A 20698-nucleotide genomic window follows, 5' to 3' on the forward strand; every position below is an offset into this window, starting at 1 on the left:
CAGCAAAAGCCTGACAATTCCCTGCGCAGGGGCAGGGGAACAGGGCAGCCGGCGCACAAAGACATCCTGTCTCCCTCTGAAAGAGGATCCTTGTGCCTAATTAACTTCATAAATTAGCTGGAGCTGTAACGCCAGCACTTTAACCCAACGTGGAGGTAACTCAATCTGCCCGGCCCTTTCTGCCTCCATCCCTAACCCTGCCCATGCCCGCTCCCCGTGCAGCTGCCGCTGCCGTGCGCTGCGCTCTGCAGACACCCTTGACAGGGCTGTGCTAAGCTGGGAAATTATCAGTGCCATCAGAACCGCTGCCAATTATTGCCTGCTCCCCCCCCGGCATCGCTCCCCCTTCACCCAGCTCGGCCCCGGGGGCAGCAGTGGGGAGGGATCCATGGGCTTCCCATGGTGAAGGTGTCCCGGCTGGCTTAGCAGGCAGTGGGAAAGGAAGCCATGGGAGGAAGGAGCGCTGTTTCATCTTTTGTTGCTGTCTGCACCGGTGCTTGGAATAACATCAGCACATGGAGCTATGTTCCCTGTGGAGCAGAGGAAAATCCCCTCCTGCTTCTTCCCGTGCTGGACTCTTCATTAGGGACTGTAGTGACAGGACAAGGGGTAATGGGTTAAAACTTAAACAGGGAAAGTTTAGACTGGATATAAGGAGGAAATTCTTTCCTGTTAGGGTGGTGAGGCACTGGAATGGGTTGCCCAGGGAGGTTGTGAATGCTCCATCCATGGCAGTGTTCAAGGCCAGGTTGGACGAGGCCTTGGGTGAGATGGTTTAGTGTGAGGTGTCCCTGCCCATGGCAGGGGGTTGGAACTGGATGATCTTAAGGTCCTTTCCAACCCTAACCCTTCTATGATTCTATGGTTCTATGAATGGTGAAAGAGGAGGGAGACACAACTGCCTGCTCTAACACATCCAAACCTTGCTCCCAGAGACCCTGCTGGGGAGCTCTGAGGAGCAGGGGAGGTTTATCCCCTCTTTAAGCAGAGCTGGGATGCCCATCCTTCTGCACTGTGGTGCTGGTGGATGCAGGAGCTTCAGCAGCTTCCTGCCTTCCGTGTGCTCATCAGAAGCAATCGTATTCACATCAGCTTCAAGGCAAATAGGTCTCTATATGACAAAGCCAGTGCTGAGAGCCTCAGCTGTTCGCTGAAGAGGATGGGGAGCTGGGAGTCTTCCAGTCCAGGCTGGTTTGTCCCCCAGCAGCTGCTTCTTCAAATAATGACACTACCTAATCACCTCATAGAATCATGGAATGGTTTGGTTGGAAGGGACCTTAAAGCCACCACTGCTTGAGCTGGAGGATCTTCACAGTGTGTCATTAGTGGGAAGGGAGAAAAGCTGACGTTTTCAGCTTGATTTCATGCAGAGGAATGGAGTAGGTAAACTGGGAGGGTTGTCGTGCTCCCACCTCCCACTGGGCTGCACTGGGAGGAGATGTGTGACGGGAGGAGGAGGATTCTGCTGCTGAGAGTTGGCAAGGCAAAAGTGTTATTATAAAGTTTGAGTTTTCAAGTGGAGAAAACATGAAAAAGAAAGAGCAGAAGGAACCAGAGCTGTTGATAAATGCATCAGTTCAGTGTCGTACTCTCTGGGATTTTGAGTGACATGTTCTGATCAGCTCTGAACTGATGTTTGCAGAACACTTGAGGAACGAGGCAGCACAAGAACTGACATACAGGAGGAAATCAGGCAAATCAAGTAAACGCAGAAGATGAGGGTGCAGTGACTTTACTCACCCATTCTTCTCAAATCATTTTTACAGGCCAAAATAATCCACATTGGTTTTTCCAACGTGTACGACCTCTGTGGGCAGGTGTTTGTTCTCCACACTCCATGGAGGATACTGGCACAATACAAAACCAAGAGGTTGAGCCTGAGGTGCTGATGGAGGCTTAAAGAAGCTGCCTTTGTGTTTTGTTGGGATTTGAGCCTGGGAATGGCTTTCTATCGAATTATGCGAGGAAGGTTTCTTAGCCAGGAGTGAATTTTTCACGGTCTGGAGTAGCTTTTCTGACCATTTCCAGAAATTACTGACAAAGCTGGTGCTGAGCTGCGGGTCCTGCAGAGCCCCGGGCACCAAAGCGATCCTCATTACATGTTGCTCAGCTTTCCTGCAGCTCCAATGTCCCGTTGCCATCCCGAATGGCAGGTTTGAGCTGCTCGTGGCTGGCAAACCTGTGTCAGCAGCGAGGCAGGGCTGCTCTGTGCATAGGATGTATTTAGCTCAAATATTTGATCCTACCGAACACCCCCCGGCTGATGTGGGAGCTGTGAGCCCACAGGGACTTCAATTTCCTTCATTTTCCAGGAATCCCATATGGTTGCTGGGGTGGCAGATGGGAGAGTTTTCTTTTCTGGGGGACGTAAGACAGCAATGGATTGACTGCCAGGGAAAAATGAGATTTCTGAAGGACTGTTGAGTTCTCCTTAATTGCGAATACAATTTGCTGGTGACTAATGCCCCCAGACTTGCAGAATTACCTCATGTATTAGAAGCGGTGGCGCGATGGAAAAGATGTGACTAAGATGCTGGCTTCTGATTTACCAACACTTCCCTCCTAAACTGCTGTTTGGCTTCCTACTGGCACATTACAACTTTGCTATTAATAATTAAGAGTTTTCACACAGTTTGAAAGCATTGGTTCAGCATAAAACCTGCCAGCTTGATTTCCAGTCTGCTGAGAGCCTTTTGAGCAGGGAAGAAGCCGGGAGGGGGTTAGTGATGGAACAGAAGATACAGCTGCTGAGCAGATGGAGTGAGGCAGAACATATTGTGTCCAGGCTGGGTGCTGTGGAGAACACAAAGACACGTTAGCATAGACCTGTGGTTGCCTCTGTTCCATTGTGCTGCCCCATCTCTTCCTGTCTGTCCCTCTCCCAGTGCTGGTACGATGTTCCTGTAGGAGCAGTGAGTGGTGGGTGGGTAACTTGGTAGTGATGCTGTGCATTCTGTGTGATAAACGAGTTATGTGACTGATAATGAAACACTGTTCCATATTGAGACGGCACAATGCTCCCATCACCTGGATCTGACCGCTGGGGAACACAGTGACTGGCTGGTTGTGCTGACATCCACACCAGTCCAAGCTTCCTTCCTGCAGTGCCTCCTGCGCTTACTCATGCTGAAAACACATCCATTGCCGATTCTCTGCTTATTCACTCAGCCTTTCTCCAGCCTCTAAGCTTCCTACACCAAACCAGCAGTGTCATTACAGCCCTTTGAAACATCAAGCATCATCTGCCTGCATTTGGAAATGGAAATGTTTATTAGGAGGGACAACAAAAAACTCCAGCTGTCCTTTCCCAAGGTCAGAGCTCTTCCCAGTCTCTTTTTTACTCTAGTGGGAAAGCTTTTAGATGGTTTATGAAATTACTAAAGCAGGGAAATATTTCTACATATGGGAAATATGCCAAGCAGCAAAGTGACAAGACAAACCAATGTGCTGCGTGTCTTCAAGATTACAAAGAGGGACACGTCCATGTTACTGAAAAGAAGATTCTGTAATCAGTGCTCATGGAGTCAGAGGATCTAGTAAATGGAGATGTGGGGAAAGTCCACACCACAGAAGCTGAAATTTTTGGATCTGTTGGGTCAAGTGATGCTGACTGCAGTGCATTTTGGCTGCTCATTTCCCAAAGCATGTCACTGTTTTCCACCTGAATGATTATGCAGCAAGATAACACCCAAGAGAATGACACTGGAGGGAGTTCAACATCATTTTCATGCATTTAAAGTACCAAACAGAGGAAGACTCCTGCCAGTCTGAAGCCCTGTGAGCTAATGGTCATGTAGAGGGCTGTGTGTGGTGCCATCACTAACCTGCAGCTCAGCCAGAGCCTGGGGGTTGCTTGCTTGAGCCCGTCCAGCTGCATGTCCAGCATTGCATGAACTCCATGAGCTTCTCAGCCCAAGGCTGCTCCCATTTCATTTAGGCAACAGAGCCATATCCGAGCTGCAATCTTCTCGTTCTAACAGAGTTTTAAGTGTCTTGGCATTAAATAATATTGTAATTGGGTTTTTTTCCGGTTAGCTCTGAGAAGAGCCTTATGCTCTGCAGCTTTGTTTTATAGGAACAGAGCAGGAGGGAAAGGGCTGGGGGGTTCCTGATGGATTTTAATGCAGTCAGGGATCGATAATGTCAGAATGGGAATATTGTTATTTATTCTTGAGGTGATGTCATGAAAGGGCTTTAATTCATGAGTAGCCTGTGCCCATTCATGGCCGTTAGATGTTCTGTGTCAGAAATAACCCCGAGTTCCACAAAAACAAACACCACGCTGTAAACATTTTTGAAGTGGAGCTGATGTCCTCTTGGCCAGAAGAACAAAGCAGCAGAAGTTGTCTTGAAACCCTGCTGAGAATAACTCTTCAGACCTGTAAATGCCTGGAGGACTTGGGCTGTGTAAAGAAAGTGCCAGAGGCAGATTGCAGAGAGAGGGGAATTGAGAAGAGGTGGGTTATGGGAAGGGATTAGAAAAGAGGATTTTTAGCCACAGCAACTGGGAAGGAGCCTGGAGTCTGGAACAGGAGTTAAAAGCACTGATTTGCTGGGAGAGCCCAAGGGGCAGGCGGGAGGTGAAGGTGGGGGTGCCCCATGGGCTGAGCGCTGTGACACGACGTCCTCCTGCACCCTGCCCGGCAGTTCACAGGATGCTGCAGGTCACACACGGACCCACAGGAAAGGCGAGAGCCTCGGGATGTGTTGGGCTATGGACTCGTGGAGTTCCCTCTGCTGCTTCCGCTGGGAAGAAGGCCATACCCGCCCTGGAAGAGTCTAATTTTAGCCACTTCTCTGCTTCCTGCTGCTGCTATTTTTGGTTCTTAGCATTTTTTTCTCTGTTTTGTTTCCCACTGTGCACCCAACAGGAAGAGCCCCTCACAAAGTCCTCCCGAGTAAGAAGAAGGAAAAGAGGACATTTGCTTCCTGCAGGCAGAACTGAGAGCAGGCAGCAGCCAACACTTCCCCAAAGCCTGTCACCACCTCTGCTCTTTCCACGAGAAACAGAAAGGAAATTGGATCCTGCAAGAAAACCATTTTCCAAAATGCAGAGACCTCAGCATAGTCTGTTCACTCCATGCACTGACTTCTCCAGACAGACAGGACTCTGGTCTTGCAGTCCATAAGCTCAGAAGGGTGATGCTCAGGCAGTATCTTGGGAATAAATACCTGTGTTTCATGGAAGGAGCACTGTGTGCATCATAGCCCATGGTCTGCAGGTGCTGTGAGGGCCACCAGAAACATCCACGTGTTCTTGAGGAAATGTGCTGGAAGGAGGACCGTGAGGCTGAACAGGGGTAGCTTGGTCATCGTAGAACCATGGTCCTCTCTTCTGTGAGCAACCTGGTAGAAACAGGATGGTCCTCATACCCAAAAATCCACATGCTGCCATTAATATTTCTCTCAGTTGTTTTGGTGGGCGCAGAGACTGTTTCTTTGCCACCAAGTATCCAAAAAAAACAAAACCTTGCTCCAAATTATGGTAGCTTCTTAGATGGAGGCTGGCTTGAGTGCTAGTTCTTGCTGTTAAGGCTTTGTTACTGCATCCTTGCCGAAATAACCCTCTGGATGGTATTGATGGCATTAGCACTGTAGTTAGCGCAGCAGGCTGCAGTTGGTGGAGCGATGACAGAGCCAACTTTAGGAGCAGTGAGAGCTGCATTCTTTTAAACTGATTTCATCTCAAAAAGTGCATTGGGAATTTGTGCTCCTGGAGCCCTGTGTGGTTGGATGTTCCTCCCGTCGGGCAGAGCAAGGACAGCGATCCGTAGCAGTGCTTGGTGGTGGCCATCCCATGCTGCAGGCTCACCAGTGAGATGTCCCATAGGGGCAGTGGGAGCTGTGGCAGGGGGGATGGTGTGTGTTGGTGCCTGCTCTCAAGGAGACATCCCCAACCGTGTTTCGGCCACCAGCTCATGGCCCCCTCCAAGTCCCACCTTGTCCAAGCTCCTCTTTGAGGAGGGCATTGCTGTGCCATTTGGTTTGTTCTCTCCTACGCCAGTGTGGGGTCTTCTGGTCCCTTTGAGGCTGCTGCCCACTGGGTTTGTAACCAGGGACAAGATGGGCTGATGGCGAGAGGCGTCTAAGCTGCCCTAGGATCATCCTGCCCTGCAGACGGCTCAGCAGACAGGAACCTTGCTGAAGCCAGGAGCTGGAGGACCAAGGTTTGCTTCCCAAGGTAACACTCCTTGCCTCCAGAAAACCCATGCGTGGAGCAGGTAATGTGCATTTGATGAAGAGCTTCTTGAGATCACCAGGGTGGAGGAGTCTACATGAACAGTGGAAGGCACTGGTAAGATGGAAGGCACTCCTAGCAGGTCCTCTGCCTTTCAAGTGGTAAACCCATGCATTCATATTCCATTTGCCATGTCAACATGTACCATCTTGGAGGCTCTCCACAGTAGCTTAGCTGTCTAGAGCCAGAGCACATCATTGCATACAGGTATTACAACGAACAGGCTTTGGCTTCCAAATTACCAGCTCCTCTTGCAGTACTCACAGTGAAGGAAAAGTCCTAGTTCCTGCTGCCCAGAGTGCACTCTCCATGTCTTCACGTGTATCTACCATGTGCTCTCCATTAGAGGGCAGAAGCATGCTTACACAGAGATAAAATAATCCCAAATTACCTGCCCTGTGTGTGGCATAGCTCAGGGGAGGTGGGACATCACCACGAATGGCCAGACAGCTACACCTGCTAGAAAGGAAAAGCAGCAAGAACTGGGGCTTGAAGGGTTAATTTCTGTGACTTGGGCTGACTTGATGGCCTTTGTAGCACCTCCTTCTGCTTAAAGTTGGAAATAGATTTAATACATGGTAAGCACCAACCTGTCACAGATTTGTTAAAGACTAAATAAAACGGTAATTACTCATTTTTCAAAGGACTGACAATTCTAATGATAGAAAAATGCCAAAAAGATTGTTTTTAAATAGTGACAATCATTAGGAGAGCATTTTGAGGCTGTTAATCGTCTTCCTTGTGAGCGTTCCTGTTTGACAGCCCTCCTGTGCCAGCTGTGCTGCGCTGCTGTATCTCATTTCTATATGCATGTAATCCTCTGTTGTAATAAAGGCATTGCCCATAATTACAAGGGGAAAGCATTAGTTTCTGTTGGATGCAGTGGCACAGCAGAAGCCAAGAGCTTGGCCTTAAGCAGATACAGACGTCGGGGTGGTTCAGACCAACAATTTAACCTTCTTTGGTGTCCTCTGGGTGCCCTTGCTGTGGTGATATTTATGACATGGACACGATCTCTGTAGAATTTGGACCACATCCACAGACCTAGCCTTTCAGGTTTGAGTTGTCACCAGCAGGGAATGCCAGGGATTGCTGGCTGCCAGGGCTATGAAGGACACACAGGAACCACTTGGGAAGTGCTGGCGCTGGTGGAAGATCCGGATACCCAGAGGTGAGCCCGGTGCAGGCTGTTGTCAGGGCATTGGTTGCACAGATGCATGAGCTGGAGGGGAGCTGCTGTGCCAAGAGTGACATTTTAGTTCTCAGGTGCTAAACTGTAACTCGGAGAACTGGGAAAAACCATAAAATTCCAGATTAATCATAAATATTTTCTGGAGACACTCTTGGGTGTTGGGGGAGGTTGGTGCTCTTGAATAACTGAGGATTTGCATCAGCTTGAAATGGAAGAAAAATGTTTGTTCTATTCTCTTCTCTGTTAATATTTACAAGGGCCTGTAGGGCCAGGCCAAGGGGAATGGCTTGAACCTGCCCGAGAGGAGACTGAGCTGAGCTCTTAGGCAGAAGCTCTTCCCTGTGAGGGTGCTGAGGCGCTGGCACAGGGTGCCCAGAGAAGCTGTGGCTGCCCCATCCCTGGCAGTGCTCAAGGCCAGGTTGGACACAGGGGCTTGGAGCAAGCTGCTCCAGTGGAAGGTTTAAGGTGGACCCAGATGGTCTTCAAGGTCCCCTTCAACCCAGCCAATGTGGTACTCATTGATTCTGTGAATTCATTCTGGGCTTCAGGGGCAGAAACAATGAACTTCTGTGGTTGTGATCTCGGAGGTGCTGACCGAGCATGGGTTACCTGTTAACCCATTACCCTTCTTGCAGAGACTTCATCTGTTATTGAAGGTTTAGGCATCCTGCTGTGTGTGCTGTGCTCCACTCTGGAGGGAGGAGGCTGCATCATCCCTTCTGGAGGTCAGGGCTTGTTTCCACTGGTCCAGACCATGCTTCTCAGGAGGCTTCTCCTCGGACAGAAAGGAGGCTCAATCACTGCATGGTGCAAGAGGGAATCTGAGTTTAACATCTGGGTTTAACACGGGTTAAAACAGGCCCATGAAGTGCTGTTACTGCAGGGCTGAGGTTTACCTGCATGCTCTGCAGCTCCCCTCTCCCTGCATCCCTTCTCTCTCCCTTGGGAGCCCCCAGGTCCTGGATGAGGATGGGGATAAGGATGGCCCAGGGGTTGCCTGTGGGATGGCACCCTCTCCCCACCTCATCACAGCCCTGTGGGATCAGAGGTACCATTCCTCTGCCAAGAATTAAAACATAATCGTGATGCTCTTTGTTTTCACAGAGGCATTTTCAATGTGGAGAGGTTTTTCTGGTGCTTTATCAGGGATGGAGTTTACAGTTGGAGTTACACAGAGAATACAAATGAGTTGCTAAGCATGGAAATGGTAGAAGATGAATCAGCCACAAATTGGTATTTTAGTACAAGAATTGCTTTTTGGTGAACCTGAGAATGACCTGGATTGAACAGTTTTGAAGGAACCAAACATTTTCGCATGCATTTACTAGTTCACTAACTTGATTCAATGTCAATTGATAGCCATAGCTTAAAAGTGAGGAATTGAGAGCAAGTTGCATAAGGGGAAAAAGAGTTCTTCAATGTAAAACATGGAAACCAAATCAATGGAGCTGATGAGCACGGCAGGAGCCCTGGAGCCCTGGTTACCTCGTTGTCATAACCAGCCTGTGGGGTCCTAGCACAGCCCCTGATGCTGCAGAAACCTTGTGGGGTGCTATGGGCTGGAGCTTTGCTCCTCATGGTTGCCTTCAGAGAGGTGATAACATGGAAACAGCATCCCTGGCCAGCTCCATCCTGTAGATAAGGAGCTTCCAGCCCCCAGGACCCGTGTGGTCAGACATGGGAACAGGCTATTGGGGCTGGGAGCCATGGAGCAGGGTCCAGCCTCTGACACAAGTGATGTGCTGAAGGGGGATGGAGGCTGCTGGCAGGAGCAGTAACGTCCAGAAATACCAGCAGCTATTTCTGGCAGCACTGGGGGGAGTCACACAAGGCAGGTAAGTGCGTGGGCTGCACACGGGGCGTGGGGCTCACTGAATGGGGTGATGGAGCAGGGGGTTAATTGGAAGATCCGGCTCTTGTTGTCCAGAGAACTGCAGATCTGGCCTTGGAACGTTCCCCAAGGTCTTGGCACTTCATGTCGTAGCTGTGTCTCATGCCCTGAATATTCCCAAGGCACTCGCTATCGTTGGATGTCGTCTGACTGTCTCTCGGTTGCTGTTTGTTTCTGTGGTGGCATGTTGATAAGGTATCTGGTTATGTCTTGCAGCCCTCAGAATCCAAGCCCAACGTCACCCCTCTCACCGTCCTGGCCCATGTTCTCTGCGCCATCAAGTCCTATGCCCACCTCCTCTACGTCCAGCGACTCATCCCCCATCAGGTCTGTTGCAGAATTCGCTTTGCTTTTTGTTGCTTTTGCTATTTTCTGTTTGATTTACTTGGTTCCCCTGCTTCACTTCCCTTCTCCCTTTGCATCCTGCTCAAACCTCCCCTGTGCAGCTCTCTGCACTAAGCAAGAGAGGAGCTTTCCAACATCTCCCACCCCAGGAGGGCCCCTCTGAGCCCCCAGCAGGCACCCACTGGCCCTGTGGGTGATGCTCAGTGTCAAGGGTGGTTTCTGTGGGTTTCCTCAGACATTTCAGGTCCTGTGGTTTGCTGTACTCCTCTCTGCACAGGTAAGACATGTAATGTGTAACCTTAGTGAAACGTGGTAATACCTCGTTTTCTGGCCACTTCCTTTTCTTATCTGGAATCTAAGGAAGGTAAAGAACACGTGAGCACACCACAGGCAGTGTTTGGGACCTGCACTGTGGGTACCAGGGATGCTTGTGGGGGAAGCCGGGGCAGCATCCCCTCTGCTCTGTGTGCAGGGTGGGATGGGATGTCTGTCCTCCGAGCCCATCCTGGCACAGAGGAGCACGAGGCGACGTGGTCCCCAGCAGAACGTGGCTCCCAGCCTTTAGCAGGCGCAGGCGGCTCCAATCCCTGCTCCTGGGGAGACGTGTCAGACCTGTTTGCTCATGACAGGCACAGACCAAGCTCTTCCCCCACACCCACAACACACAAACGCTGCCTGCCTGCCTGCCTGGGTTATTTATCTGTGCTCTGTGTGTCTGCAAAGGCTGACAGCAGTGTGATGCCACCGAGCAGCCTTCCTCTGGGGGAGAGGCTCATCATCCCCCAAACTGCACAGGGGCAGATGGGGGAAGTTCCTGAGTGCTTTGCTGGCCTTGTGCCATGCTTGGAGGCACAAACCTAATGTTAGCAATCGCTGGGGTCCAGCATTTCAGTCCCTGATGACTGCAGGGCTCATGGGGTCCAGTCACAGCCAAAGGGCAAGGGGCAGCCTCCAGGGGTGCTGGGCTGCAGAGATCATTTCTGGGGAGGAAAACAACAGCTTCAGTGACTCAAGGTCAGCCAGAAAATACCTTTTGTTTCCCACCTGGCAGTCGCCTCCAGCTCTGCACAAGTGGTGCCTCCTGGCACTGAAGGACCCTCTCTGGAGCAGGAGGAGTGTTTGCCCATCCTGGGTTTGAAGTGTTTGGCAGCTGCTCGTGTCAGGCAGCTGGAATCCGGAGAGGAGAGCCCTGTGCTTCGGGGCTGTCATCACAGCAGAACCAAACCCATTCACAGCCTCCCTGGGCTGTGGTTTCGATGAGAACTGCTTTTGCCAGGAGGTGAAAGTGTGACGCTTCCCTGGGCTCGCTCGGGGAGGATTCTGAATGTGCTCAAGTCCTTGGGAAGATAAAAACTGGTGAAAACACTGATAGGGGGAAGGGTGATGCCTTGTCCCTACCGCAGCAGCTCCGGGGCTCTTCCGTCACTTCCCTTGGCTGTGCCATAGCTGAGCTGTACCCTGCTGCAGAGCTGGATGCAGCCGCTGGGCTGATGGGCAGGCTCCCAGCATCGCCTGGTGCTGTCCCAGCTTTGCACCAGCCTTCCTGGTACCCAAACCCGGGAAGGATGGGTGGGAGGCTCCAGCAGCAGGGGACCCCTCCGCGTGCCTGCGCTTTGCTGCCGGGTCCTGAGGTCCTTCATCTTCTCTGTGTGTCTGCCAGCGATCTGCTCCATTTCTGGCTCTCCCTGCTCTCATTCTCTCCTCCGCAGCGTGGGCATGCTGACACTTCCCCACTAAAATCTAATGGATCTTAAATCTTTTTTATCTTCAGGTACGGTCTCTAAGGAAGCACCACAGATCCTTCCCAGGCCTCCTTGCTTTTCTGTCTCGAAATACACTTCCCCAGGGCTGATTCTTCCTTTCGAAACCCTCGTTGTGGCTGCAGCTGCACTGGCAGTGATGGCTTTGGCAGCCAGCGGGGCTGGTGGGCTCCTGCTGCCGCCTTTGCTCCATGCTGGCCTGCGGGCTGGGTATGACCCTTTAGAGACTTCCAGAACCTTCCCAGCTCTTGGGAAGCCCCTTGAGCCAGCCTCAGGGCTCCTGGTTCTGTGGGCAGCAGAGCTGGGCTGTGCTCCAGCTCAGATCACACTGGTGTTTGCAGTGCAGTGAAACAGGGTGCTGGGGGCTCATCCCCGAGAGCCTTCAGCCTCCTCTGGTGTCTTCTTCCCTCTTCCCCCGAGCAGTGTGACCGTGGACCCTCGCAGAGCAGTAGAGATCCTTGGAGCCCTCTTCAACACGCGCCTCCATTGCAGCGGGGAGGGGATGCTGTTGCCTGCGAGCAGTGGGGTTGGTACCAACGTGTTCTCTCTTTGCAGCTCGCCGCTGCGGAAGGCCCGAGCTCTGTACGCCTGCAAAGCAGAACACGACTCCGAGCTCTCCTTCACGGCGGGCACCGTGTTTGACAACGGTGAGTCCCTGACCCGGGTACCTGTGGGGGCGAGGGGAGATGGGCTCCTTCCTCAGGCTGCAGTTCCCAGTGTTGGGAAAGCAGGATCACAAGAGCTGTGCCCGGTGCTGTAGGAGCCAGGCTTGCTCCGTGCCTAGTGCTGGGCTTCCCCAGGGCAGGAAGATCTCATTCCATGTAACGTTCATGGGAGATGCTACAGGGCCAGTAAAACAGCAGAACAAATGAAGCTACAGAGCAGGACACTTGCTGTTACCTATTTTAGCACAAAGTTTTGCAAGTTAATGGAGGTTTTCTTCCTATGACCCAGGGAAGGATTTGGGCTCTCAGTTCATGGGCTTCCTTTCAGTCCCCTATTTAAGGACTATTCTGTTTCCATCTCTAGAAATGCTGTGAAAGAAGAAAGCAGAAATACTTGAAACCCAATTAAATCTGAGCTGTTTCTGGCTTTACTGAAAACAGCTGATCATCCAGGAGGCTTTAGGATCTGTGTGAAAACTGCCTTTTCAAGAATCTGGTTTATTATCTAAGGGAAATAAATCCTAAAGGAAACATCTGAAATAGGAGGGATGAGTAGGTGAGATTCTCCTCTCCCCCAGAGTGGAGCACAGGGGATCACTATGGCAGAGATATCACCTCCAGCCTGGGTCAGTGGGTCCTGCTCCATGTCCCACTCATCACCCTGCCTGTGCCAATGGTGTCGGGGCTGCTGCCCAATGCTCCTCGTGTCTGTTCTGGGTTGTGACCACTCATCCCACCAAGATCCAGACCCTGGATCTAAATGTGATGGGGAACTGGTGAGCATTGACTGACACCAGTGTTTGCCATGTACAGAGCCATTCCCCAGTCTTCTGGGTAGGGGAGATTAGTTTCCAAGTATCAGCACCAGAAATGCTCTATGCAGTTGCCATAATGTTCCATGCAGGAGAGAGATAGAAAAGTAGCGTTTTTTAACTCTGGATCCTGGGAGCTGGAATAGATGGGCTCTGGTTAGTCAGCTTTCTGGAGACGATGTTAATGAACACAGACTGTTTCCTGCATCAAGGGAAAGAGCCTGCGCCCCGTGGAATGAAGCAGCTCTGGTTTAGATATAATCCCAATGTAAAGAAAAGACTTTTTACTACTTTCCAAACAGTTCTTGGCTTTTATATGTTAAGCATTGTCATTTGGGAAACTGCTACCACATGCACTGGTTTTGCCCTGGGATATATGTAAGAATATAGCAGAGAGGGGTAGAGAACAAGTACATGTGAATTAAAGAATATCCTTATTCTAAGCAGCTTCATAGATATCTTATAAATAAACATGTTCTCCCCTTGGAGAGCCCATGGGAATTGAAGCTGCTAGAAGGGGAACAAGTTTGAATTAAATACATTGTGTTTGCTATATAAAAATCAATGGATTATTCAGGGGCAAAGCCATACAGCATGTTCTCATCACTTAGCAGCCCAGCTGAGGCTCACGTTAGCTGTGGAAGCTGTTGGGAACAGCACTGCTCGGTGGAAGTGTTGTTATGATGGAGGGCTTTATAAAACCCGGTGAAAGCAAATGGATCTTGGGAATACTTAGAGCCAGGTTCTGGTTTGACTTGAAACTGAGGGTGCACATGGATGAGCAGCATCTCGGTCTGATGGGGACATTGGGGTGCTGCTGCCTGCACCGAGTGACAGCCGCAGAGTAACCAGCACCGTGTTCTGAGGGGTCCATTTGAGCTCCAGAGCACCGGTCCTTCCAGCTACAGGAAACTGGGTTTTTCCAGCAGATCTTTACACTGAATGGGAGGGATGTCCTGGGTCTGTGGAGGCCTGAAACTGGGGAAAGTGGGAGTCACGGGCAGGACAGGGATGCTCGCGTGTGGTTTTAACACACAATCACCCCTGAAATGGAAAACTCAGTCTTCTGAAGCCGTGAGCCCCCCACCTGAGCTGGTGCTGACAGGCACTGGGGTTTTGTGCTACATGAGGAAAGTTGTGCTGCATCTGTGCTCTAATTCAGTAACCAAGAACGAGATTCCCCCATCTGCCCATGTGCTCTGCTCTGTGTGACAGCACCTGCCCACAGATGAATGTCTGTCTTTGGGACACAAGTGATTTTCTAAGGCAGAGGCAGTAGCTGGAACTCATGTGACTTTTGGTTAAAGCACTTTCCCAGCCCATTTACTGAGACCAGAGGGCTGGAGGCACAGACGCGCACACCACTTACCGCCACTCTCGGCTGGCAGGGGCACTCTGAAGCCTCATCTCCAAAAGGGATGTAAACCAGTAAATGTTAATGCAGTTTTGCCCTTGGGAGCTTTCTTTGCAGCCTGGAGGTGGTCTTTGTCCTCTGAGAGGACTGCTTTAGCCCTTGGTGGTGGAAGAGCCCCAAGACTTGGGGTGTAAGTGTGCAAAAAGAAGTGGCACAAGGGAAACCCCAAAATGTGTAAAGCAGTGGATGGGGCTAGGAGCAAGCTGCTCTAGTGGAAGGTGTCCCTGCCCGTGGCAGGGCTTGGGACTGGAGGAGCTTTAAGGTCCCTTCCAACGCAGACCACTCTGATTCCATGATTTTGTGGTCTGTATTTGTCATTAATAGATCACTATGTACTGTATTCCTCTGCCCACGTTCTCTGTAGTGATGGACTGAGGAATTGGCATAACTGGTTCCTGTAAAACCAGCAGATTTTCAGCAGTTGGTTGGATAAAGGAGGAGTTTGAGGCATCTGAGGACTGACCACATTCTTCATTTCACAGAAATAAGGTTGCTCTCCTACCGGGAGCATTTCCTAATGCATTCCCTCCCTCAGCCTGGTCCAGGCGGGGATGTGCAGGGTTACACTGTGATGGAGTTAACCACCACCTCTCAAACTCCAAAGACATTTTAGCCCAAATCTGGAGGAAGTTTTGAGCCCCTGTTTTTATCACTGGTGCTTCACGTACATCAGCCCAGCACCAGTATTTGGAATCCCAGTACATAGCCCCATGTGCAGCTCACTTGGTTCTTCTGTTTGTTTCACTGTTGGGTCTCTGACACTTTATAAAGGACAGGCAGAGGATGCCTAGGGTGAGCACTTCAGCTTCCTGAGCATCTTAGCATATTTGTTTTCTTACTTTAAGCCAAACACAAATTAAAGGTCTTGTTCCCTCCCAGAAGCAATTGTGGGATGCAAGCTGATGTCAGCACACAGAGAGCAACAACCCCTATGCCGTAACCCCTGTAGTAACCTGCCTTTTCCTTCTCTCCTCCAGTTCACCCATCACAGGAGCCTGGCTGGCTGGAAGGGACCCTCAATGGCAAGACAGGATTAATCCCTGAGAATTACGTGGAGTTCCTATAACTTGGGGCGCAGGAAGTGCCTCCGCTGAGCTTTCCATGGTATCCATGGCAGTTGCTGGTGGGACCAGGGGGAGGGCTTCCCCATCCCCACTGAGATGAATGTTTGTGGATAGAACCGTGCTCCTCTCCCCGTGTGTGCTGGGGCTGTGGAAGGAGCAGTCCTGGGGATGTGGCTCTACTCCTGCAGCTCCAATCCGAGGTAGTGATGCCCAAAGCCCACATCCCAGCGTGGAGCCATCGCAGCAATGAGCAAACCAGCAAAGCGGCAGCTCCACACCACAGCCTGCGTGCCGCAGAGGTGCCAAGCCTGCCAAGTGTGAACCAGCACGAGAGACCTGTGCTCCCTGTGGTGACACTGCTTGCCACCTGTAAAGAAGGGAGCAGAAGGACCCCAGCTCATCATCCTCCCCGCCAGAGGAAGAGCGGTCAGCAGTGAGGAAGCCCTTTGCTGCCAGTCTTTTTTCCCTGCTTTCCAGCCAGCTCCATGCAGATGGGGAGCACCCCAGCCCCTTCTCCCGTGTCCAGGGAAGGGCTGGAGCAGCTTCAGCTGATGCCTGCAGCAGCGGCAGTGGCAGGAGGCTGCTGGTCCTGCACTGTGCTGCCGCAGCAGAGCTCCGCTCTTGCAGGCGAGAGCGGTCCTGCCCTGGGCTCTGCAGCGCCGGCACCGTGAATATTTGGGACCAAACCTCTCAAACTGTGTCCTTTTTTAAAGCCTGAACTTCCTGCGAGGCAGTGTCTGTGATCTGAGGCAAACAGCCCGCGTTTCCTTCCTGGAGGGCAAGATGCAGCTCCAGATAAATGCCACTCCTGTTGACGGGCTGGTTTGTGTCTCCGTTTCCGATGCATTTGCATAGACACATCCATGCTTTTGTGAGCGCCCAGGCTGCTGATTTAGTGCCACTGGGAGCTGTGTTTGCCACTCTCCACCCGTTGCTTTTTAGGTGGTCTTGTGCTCGCAGCTCCATGCGTGTAGTCTGTCCGTGCCAAGTCTGTGCAGTACCGGTGTGCAAGGTAAATTATTCCCATGCTCATAGGACATTTGGTGGTGGTGTGTCCAGAAAACAGAACACAAAGGACAGGGCCTTCACCACCGCTCCGTTCCTGCCCGGGAAAGGATGCTCCTGTCTCCATGGACATGCAGAGTGGGTTTGAAATCTCCCACTGTTCCAGGGCGCTTTTAAAGGAGAGGGTGGGAGAAGGAGCCCAGCGTGACTGCAGGTGGCACGTTGGGAGCTGGAATGGTTTTATTTTGTGATAGAGAATGGTGGCAGAACCCCCGGAGTCCTGGGCAGCAGTGGTGCTGGGGGATGGATGCTGTGTCTTTTGTAATGGTTTTACAGACTGAGTGACTGAATTGCTGTACGTGTCACTTTTTATTTTTGAAAGAATTATTGTATAAACAGAGTATCTTAAAATATTGTGAGGGAAAGATCTATATTTGATATTTTTAGAACACCTGTAATGAGAGAAGCAAAGGACACTTGAAACCAGTTCCAGAGAAACGCTTGCAAACACATCCACAGCCACCCTCAGACCCTGGGCTGCCTTCTTGTCCGCTTTGTGGTGTCACCTAGAATTGAGGAACCCGAAGCCTCAGACCTCTTCATGTTCTTTGCAGTGATTAAACCCCTGGGACTTCTGTCCTGGGGAAAAAACAGAGGAAAAAGTTGATCTTCTTCTCCTGATTTCCAGGGCGGGCGCAGCACAGCTCGTCTCCTCGGGGCTGTACCCTCGCTGTAAGTGATGCACTGGGCACGTCGCCCTGCTGCTGACGGCTGCACAGGGGAGAAGCCTCCAAACTGTCCCGTGTTTTCTGCTGTGAGGCAGTGGATGAAGAAAGCCGAGAGATTTGTAGGGATCAAAGCCAGTGTTTCACTGTCCTTCTTTGTCTTTGGGTTCAGTAGTGAACACTTGTACCACTTGTTGATGCTCGTGGAGCAGAGGACCAGGCTGGGCTTAATCCAGCCCCAGAAGTCACTGAGACCTCGGGGGCTGCTCAGAGCTGGCTCTGACTCCTGCACTGTCTAGACTCGGTAGTACAGGTACCCCTGTCTAGGGGTGTAGGGGAGGGATGGGAAGGGCTGATGGAAAGGAGGTGGAGAAAAGAAGGGCTTAATATTTCATCTGTCAGCAGTATTTGCTTGTGTTCAAGATTGTCCTGTCCTGAGCTGCTCCCCCGCCATAGAATCATGGAATGGTTTGAGTTGGAAAGGACCAGCCTGGCCTTGAGCACTGCCAGGGATGGGGCAGCCACAGCTTCTCTGGGCACCCTGTGCCAGCGCCTCAGCACCCTCACAGGGAAGAGCTGCTGCCTAAGAGCTCAGCTCAGTCTCCCCTCGGGCAGGTTAAAGCCATTCCCCTTGGCCTATCCCTATATGCCCTTATGAAAAGTCCCTCTCCAGCTTTCCTGTAGCCCCTTTAAGCACTGGAGCCACTCTGAGGTCTCCCGGGAGCCTTCTGTTCTCCAGGCTGAACAAGTTCAGGCTGCTGCTGGAGCCAGTGTCTTCCCAGCACAGCCTCCTGTCTCCAATGGGACTCTCAGCCTTTGAGCAGGAAGTGTTCTATGTGCAAATGAGAATCTCAGACACATCAGAACTGTGGTGGTTGGGGACCTCTTCCTAAGGCTGCAGGAGCAGCACAGGCTGCCCTGCCCCAGCCGGCTGCTGCCAGTCCTTATCCTCACAAAGCCTCTCTGTGCACTGTCCCCCTTTCCCTCTTCAGATACTCAAATTGTTCTGGGATAAGAGTAAATTCCTTTTCCTATGCTCTTAGGAGCATCTGGATGTGCTGCCTAGAGAGTTATTGGGAACAGAAGTCCCACGCAAGCGTATTTACAAGATGTCCTGTGGAGGGAGGGAAGCAAAGCAGCAGCAGCAGTTACTGCTCTTGCAGGGGAGCAACCAGAATATTCTTTTTTAATTAAAACTTCCCAAAAGCAGGGTTTGTCTGAAGCTCTGAGTGAACGCTCCCTCCGTGGGGGAGTTTAATAATGGAGCAAACAGTGGTTTATTCTGAGAGAAATTAGAGAGAGAAAATATTGTTTTAAACCCGCTTGACGTGACATTTGGTGCTGAATATTAAAGTCATCAGTCAGTACTAGGAGCAAGCAGGGTGTTCAGACGTGCTGGTAGGTGAAGCCTGACCTGTACTCCCTGCCTAGCAGTTTAGGCAGTATAGCAGAAAAGAAGGCACTGCAATAGTATCTGTTCAAACACAACTCTTGGGTACGGTCCTGCCATGGTTCAAGTTGATGGGGTGAGTCCCATCAGTTGGCTGTGGCCAGGCCACTGTCACCAGCCTTAGTCCCCGTGTCCTGGTGGCCACTGACAAGCATGGCTTTTCTGAGGTCCCCACGGGCCCTTGCCTCTTCAATGGATTTGGGGGGCTTTACAGCAGGGAGTGAAGCCTCTCGGATGGCTTGGGAGCACCCAGGCTGCTGCTAGCGCTCCCATCGCACCTCCCAGTGCCCTGCTGGGGCTTGGATTGGGGTTGGGTTGGGTTGGAGTTGGGTTGGGATGGGCATTGGCTTGTGTTGGGGTTGGGTTGGAGTTGGGTTGGGATGGGCATTGGCTTGTATTGGGGTTGGGTTGGAGCTGGATGCTTTCTTTGAGCAGGGTATTGCTCAATAAGAGCAACCATTTCAGACCATGGCCGTGACTTTTCACATTCCTGCCTGGCTCTGCAGTCAGACAAAACATCCTCCTGGTCAGTGCCTGTCCCAGCACGGGGTTCAGTGGCCTGAAGAGCAGCCCAGACCATCACAGCTCATCACAGCCAGGCTCTGTTACTGCTGTAACATGGGGGTATTGGGTGCTCTGTCCTCTGCACCTCAACCTGCAGGTGGGCTCCTGCTGGTCCCTGCACCTTGGGGAGCACGGAGCTCTCTAACCCTGGCACAGAAGATTGTGATACTGATTTCAGGGTAAGCTGCAGACGGAGCACTGGAATGTGCCCTCCACAAGGGTATCGCTTCTTTTACTGCTGACACCTTAAAAGTGGGTGGTGGTGAGGGATGGGAGCAGGATGCTCACCAGAGCCTTGTAACCCCAGCACATCCGGGTGCTGCAGTACCCAGTTGATGGCTCTGTTTAAGTGCTGGAGAGGAGTTACTCTGATTTATCCTGGAGATTTCACAGCACAAATCCAAACAGCTTCACGGAGCGTTTGTGTAAGTCCCTGAGGTGCCTCCCAGAGCCTTTCCTTCATTTCTGGCCACTGTCTGCACTGGGGCTGGAGGTGATGCTCGGGCACAAGGAGCTGCATCCCCTCAGTTCTTTTAGGTGTCTTTACAGAAGGATCTCAGTTGGGGTCAGGACTCTGCTCCGCCAGCCTGCACCCTGGAGAAGCAGGGATATCCTGGGAGCTGCTCAATGGGGAAGGGTGGGATCCGGTCCATGGGCTCCTCACAGCCAGCCAGGACATCGCCCTGCTCCCTGGAGACCTGCGGCCACGGCTCAAGGCTTGAGGGCAAGGAAGAGAGTGAGCCCCACATCCATGGGAGGCACAGTGTGAGGTGAGGCGCAGGTAAGGGCTCAAGGCTCGGGGGAGACCTCAGAGCAGCTCCAGTGCCTAAAGGGGCTCCAGGAAAGCTGGAGAGGGGTTTGGGACAAGGGCCTGTAGGGACAGGCCAAGGGGAATGGCTTGAACCTGCCTGAGGGGAGATGGAGGTCAATGCAGGGGCTGCATGGGCAGCTGAGCAGCACCCACCAGATCCATCAGGTCCGTGCAGCTTTGGTTGAAGTCAATGGGTCTGTAGCTGAGGAACATCACCTGCACAAAAAGAGCCCAGCGCTGAAGGGACCTGTTCTGCTTCACAAGTGCATTTAATTCTTCTAACAAAGCAACCCCAGTTCATACATTCGGGCTCTCACATCTTCAGCTTCAGGGGGCTGAAGATGAAAAGGTGCTGGGTTTTTAAGAAACAGCCGTTTAAAGTTCCAGTCTCTGGGTGAGGAGCTGATTATTTGAAGACAAGCACAGCAAAGCAGCTTGTAATTTAGCACAGCCGTTTGACGGCTCACGAGGTAGCACCTACCTATTACTGATTAGAAACCCTCCCTCCTGTTAATGAAGCTTATTCTTGCCTCTAAACCTCAGACAAAGGGCTCTAGAAAATCACACCTGGGCTCTAAAACTCACTGACGCACTCAGGAAGGGGGGAACTGAAACCCCAGCCCCCTGGAAACCTGCCTTGGGGCTCAGGTGAGATGGGGGAGGCAGGAAGAGGGGCTGGGTGGGGGGGAGATGGTGGAGCTAAACAAACCCGTGTCCAGAGCAGGGTTCTGGTGTCCCTGGCCCCCTCACCCTGGGGTCCTG

The 20698-nt window shown here is 51.7% G+C and overlaps 1 protein-coding gene across 4 annotated transcripts in view; it reads left to right on the forward strand.

The window, feature by feature from the left end:
• Positions 1–15728, forward strand: part of ARHGAP26 (Rho GTPase activating protein 26) — a 116576-nt gene extending 100848 nt beyond the window's left edge. For 2 of the 4 annotated variants that reach the window (XM_061347744.1, XM_061347764.1), the window contains 3 exons: positions 9538–9648; positions 11982–12073; positions 15295–15728. In XM_061347744.1, the coding sequence (XP_061203728.1) occupies positions 9538–9648; positions 11982–12073; positions 15295–15383 (292 nt within the window). In that variant the 3' untranslated portion in view covers positions 15384–15728. Of the gene's footprint in view, positions 1–4871; positions 5188–9537; positions 9649–11981; positions 12074–15294 lie in introns of those variants that run through there. The other 2 variants (XM_061347755.1, XM_061347770.1) reach the window with 2 other exon arrangements.
• The last annotated feature ends 4970 nt before the right edge of the window (positions 15729–20698 follow it).

The sequence above is a fragment of the Neopsephotus bourkii genome, unplaced genomic scaffold (genome assembly GCF_033783945.1).
Source record: "Neopsephotus bourkii isolate Nb327-2 ecotype Australia unplaced genomic scaffold, CSIRO-AGI_Nbou_v1 NB_52, whole genome shotgun sequence".
NCBI classification, from domain to species: Eukaryota; Metazoa; Chordata; class Aves; order Psittaciformes; family Psittacidae; genus Neopsephotus; species Neopsephotus bourkii.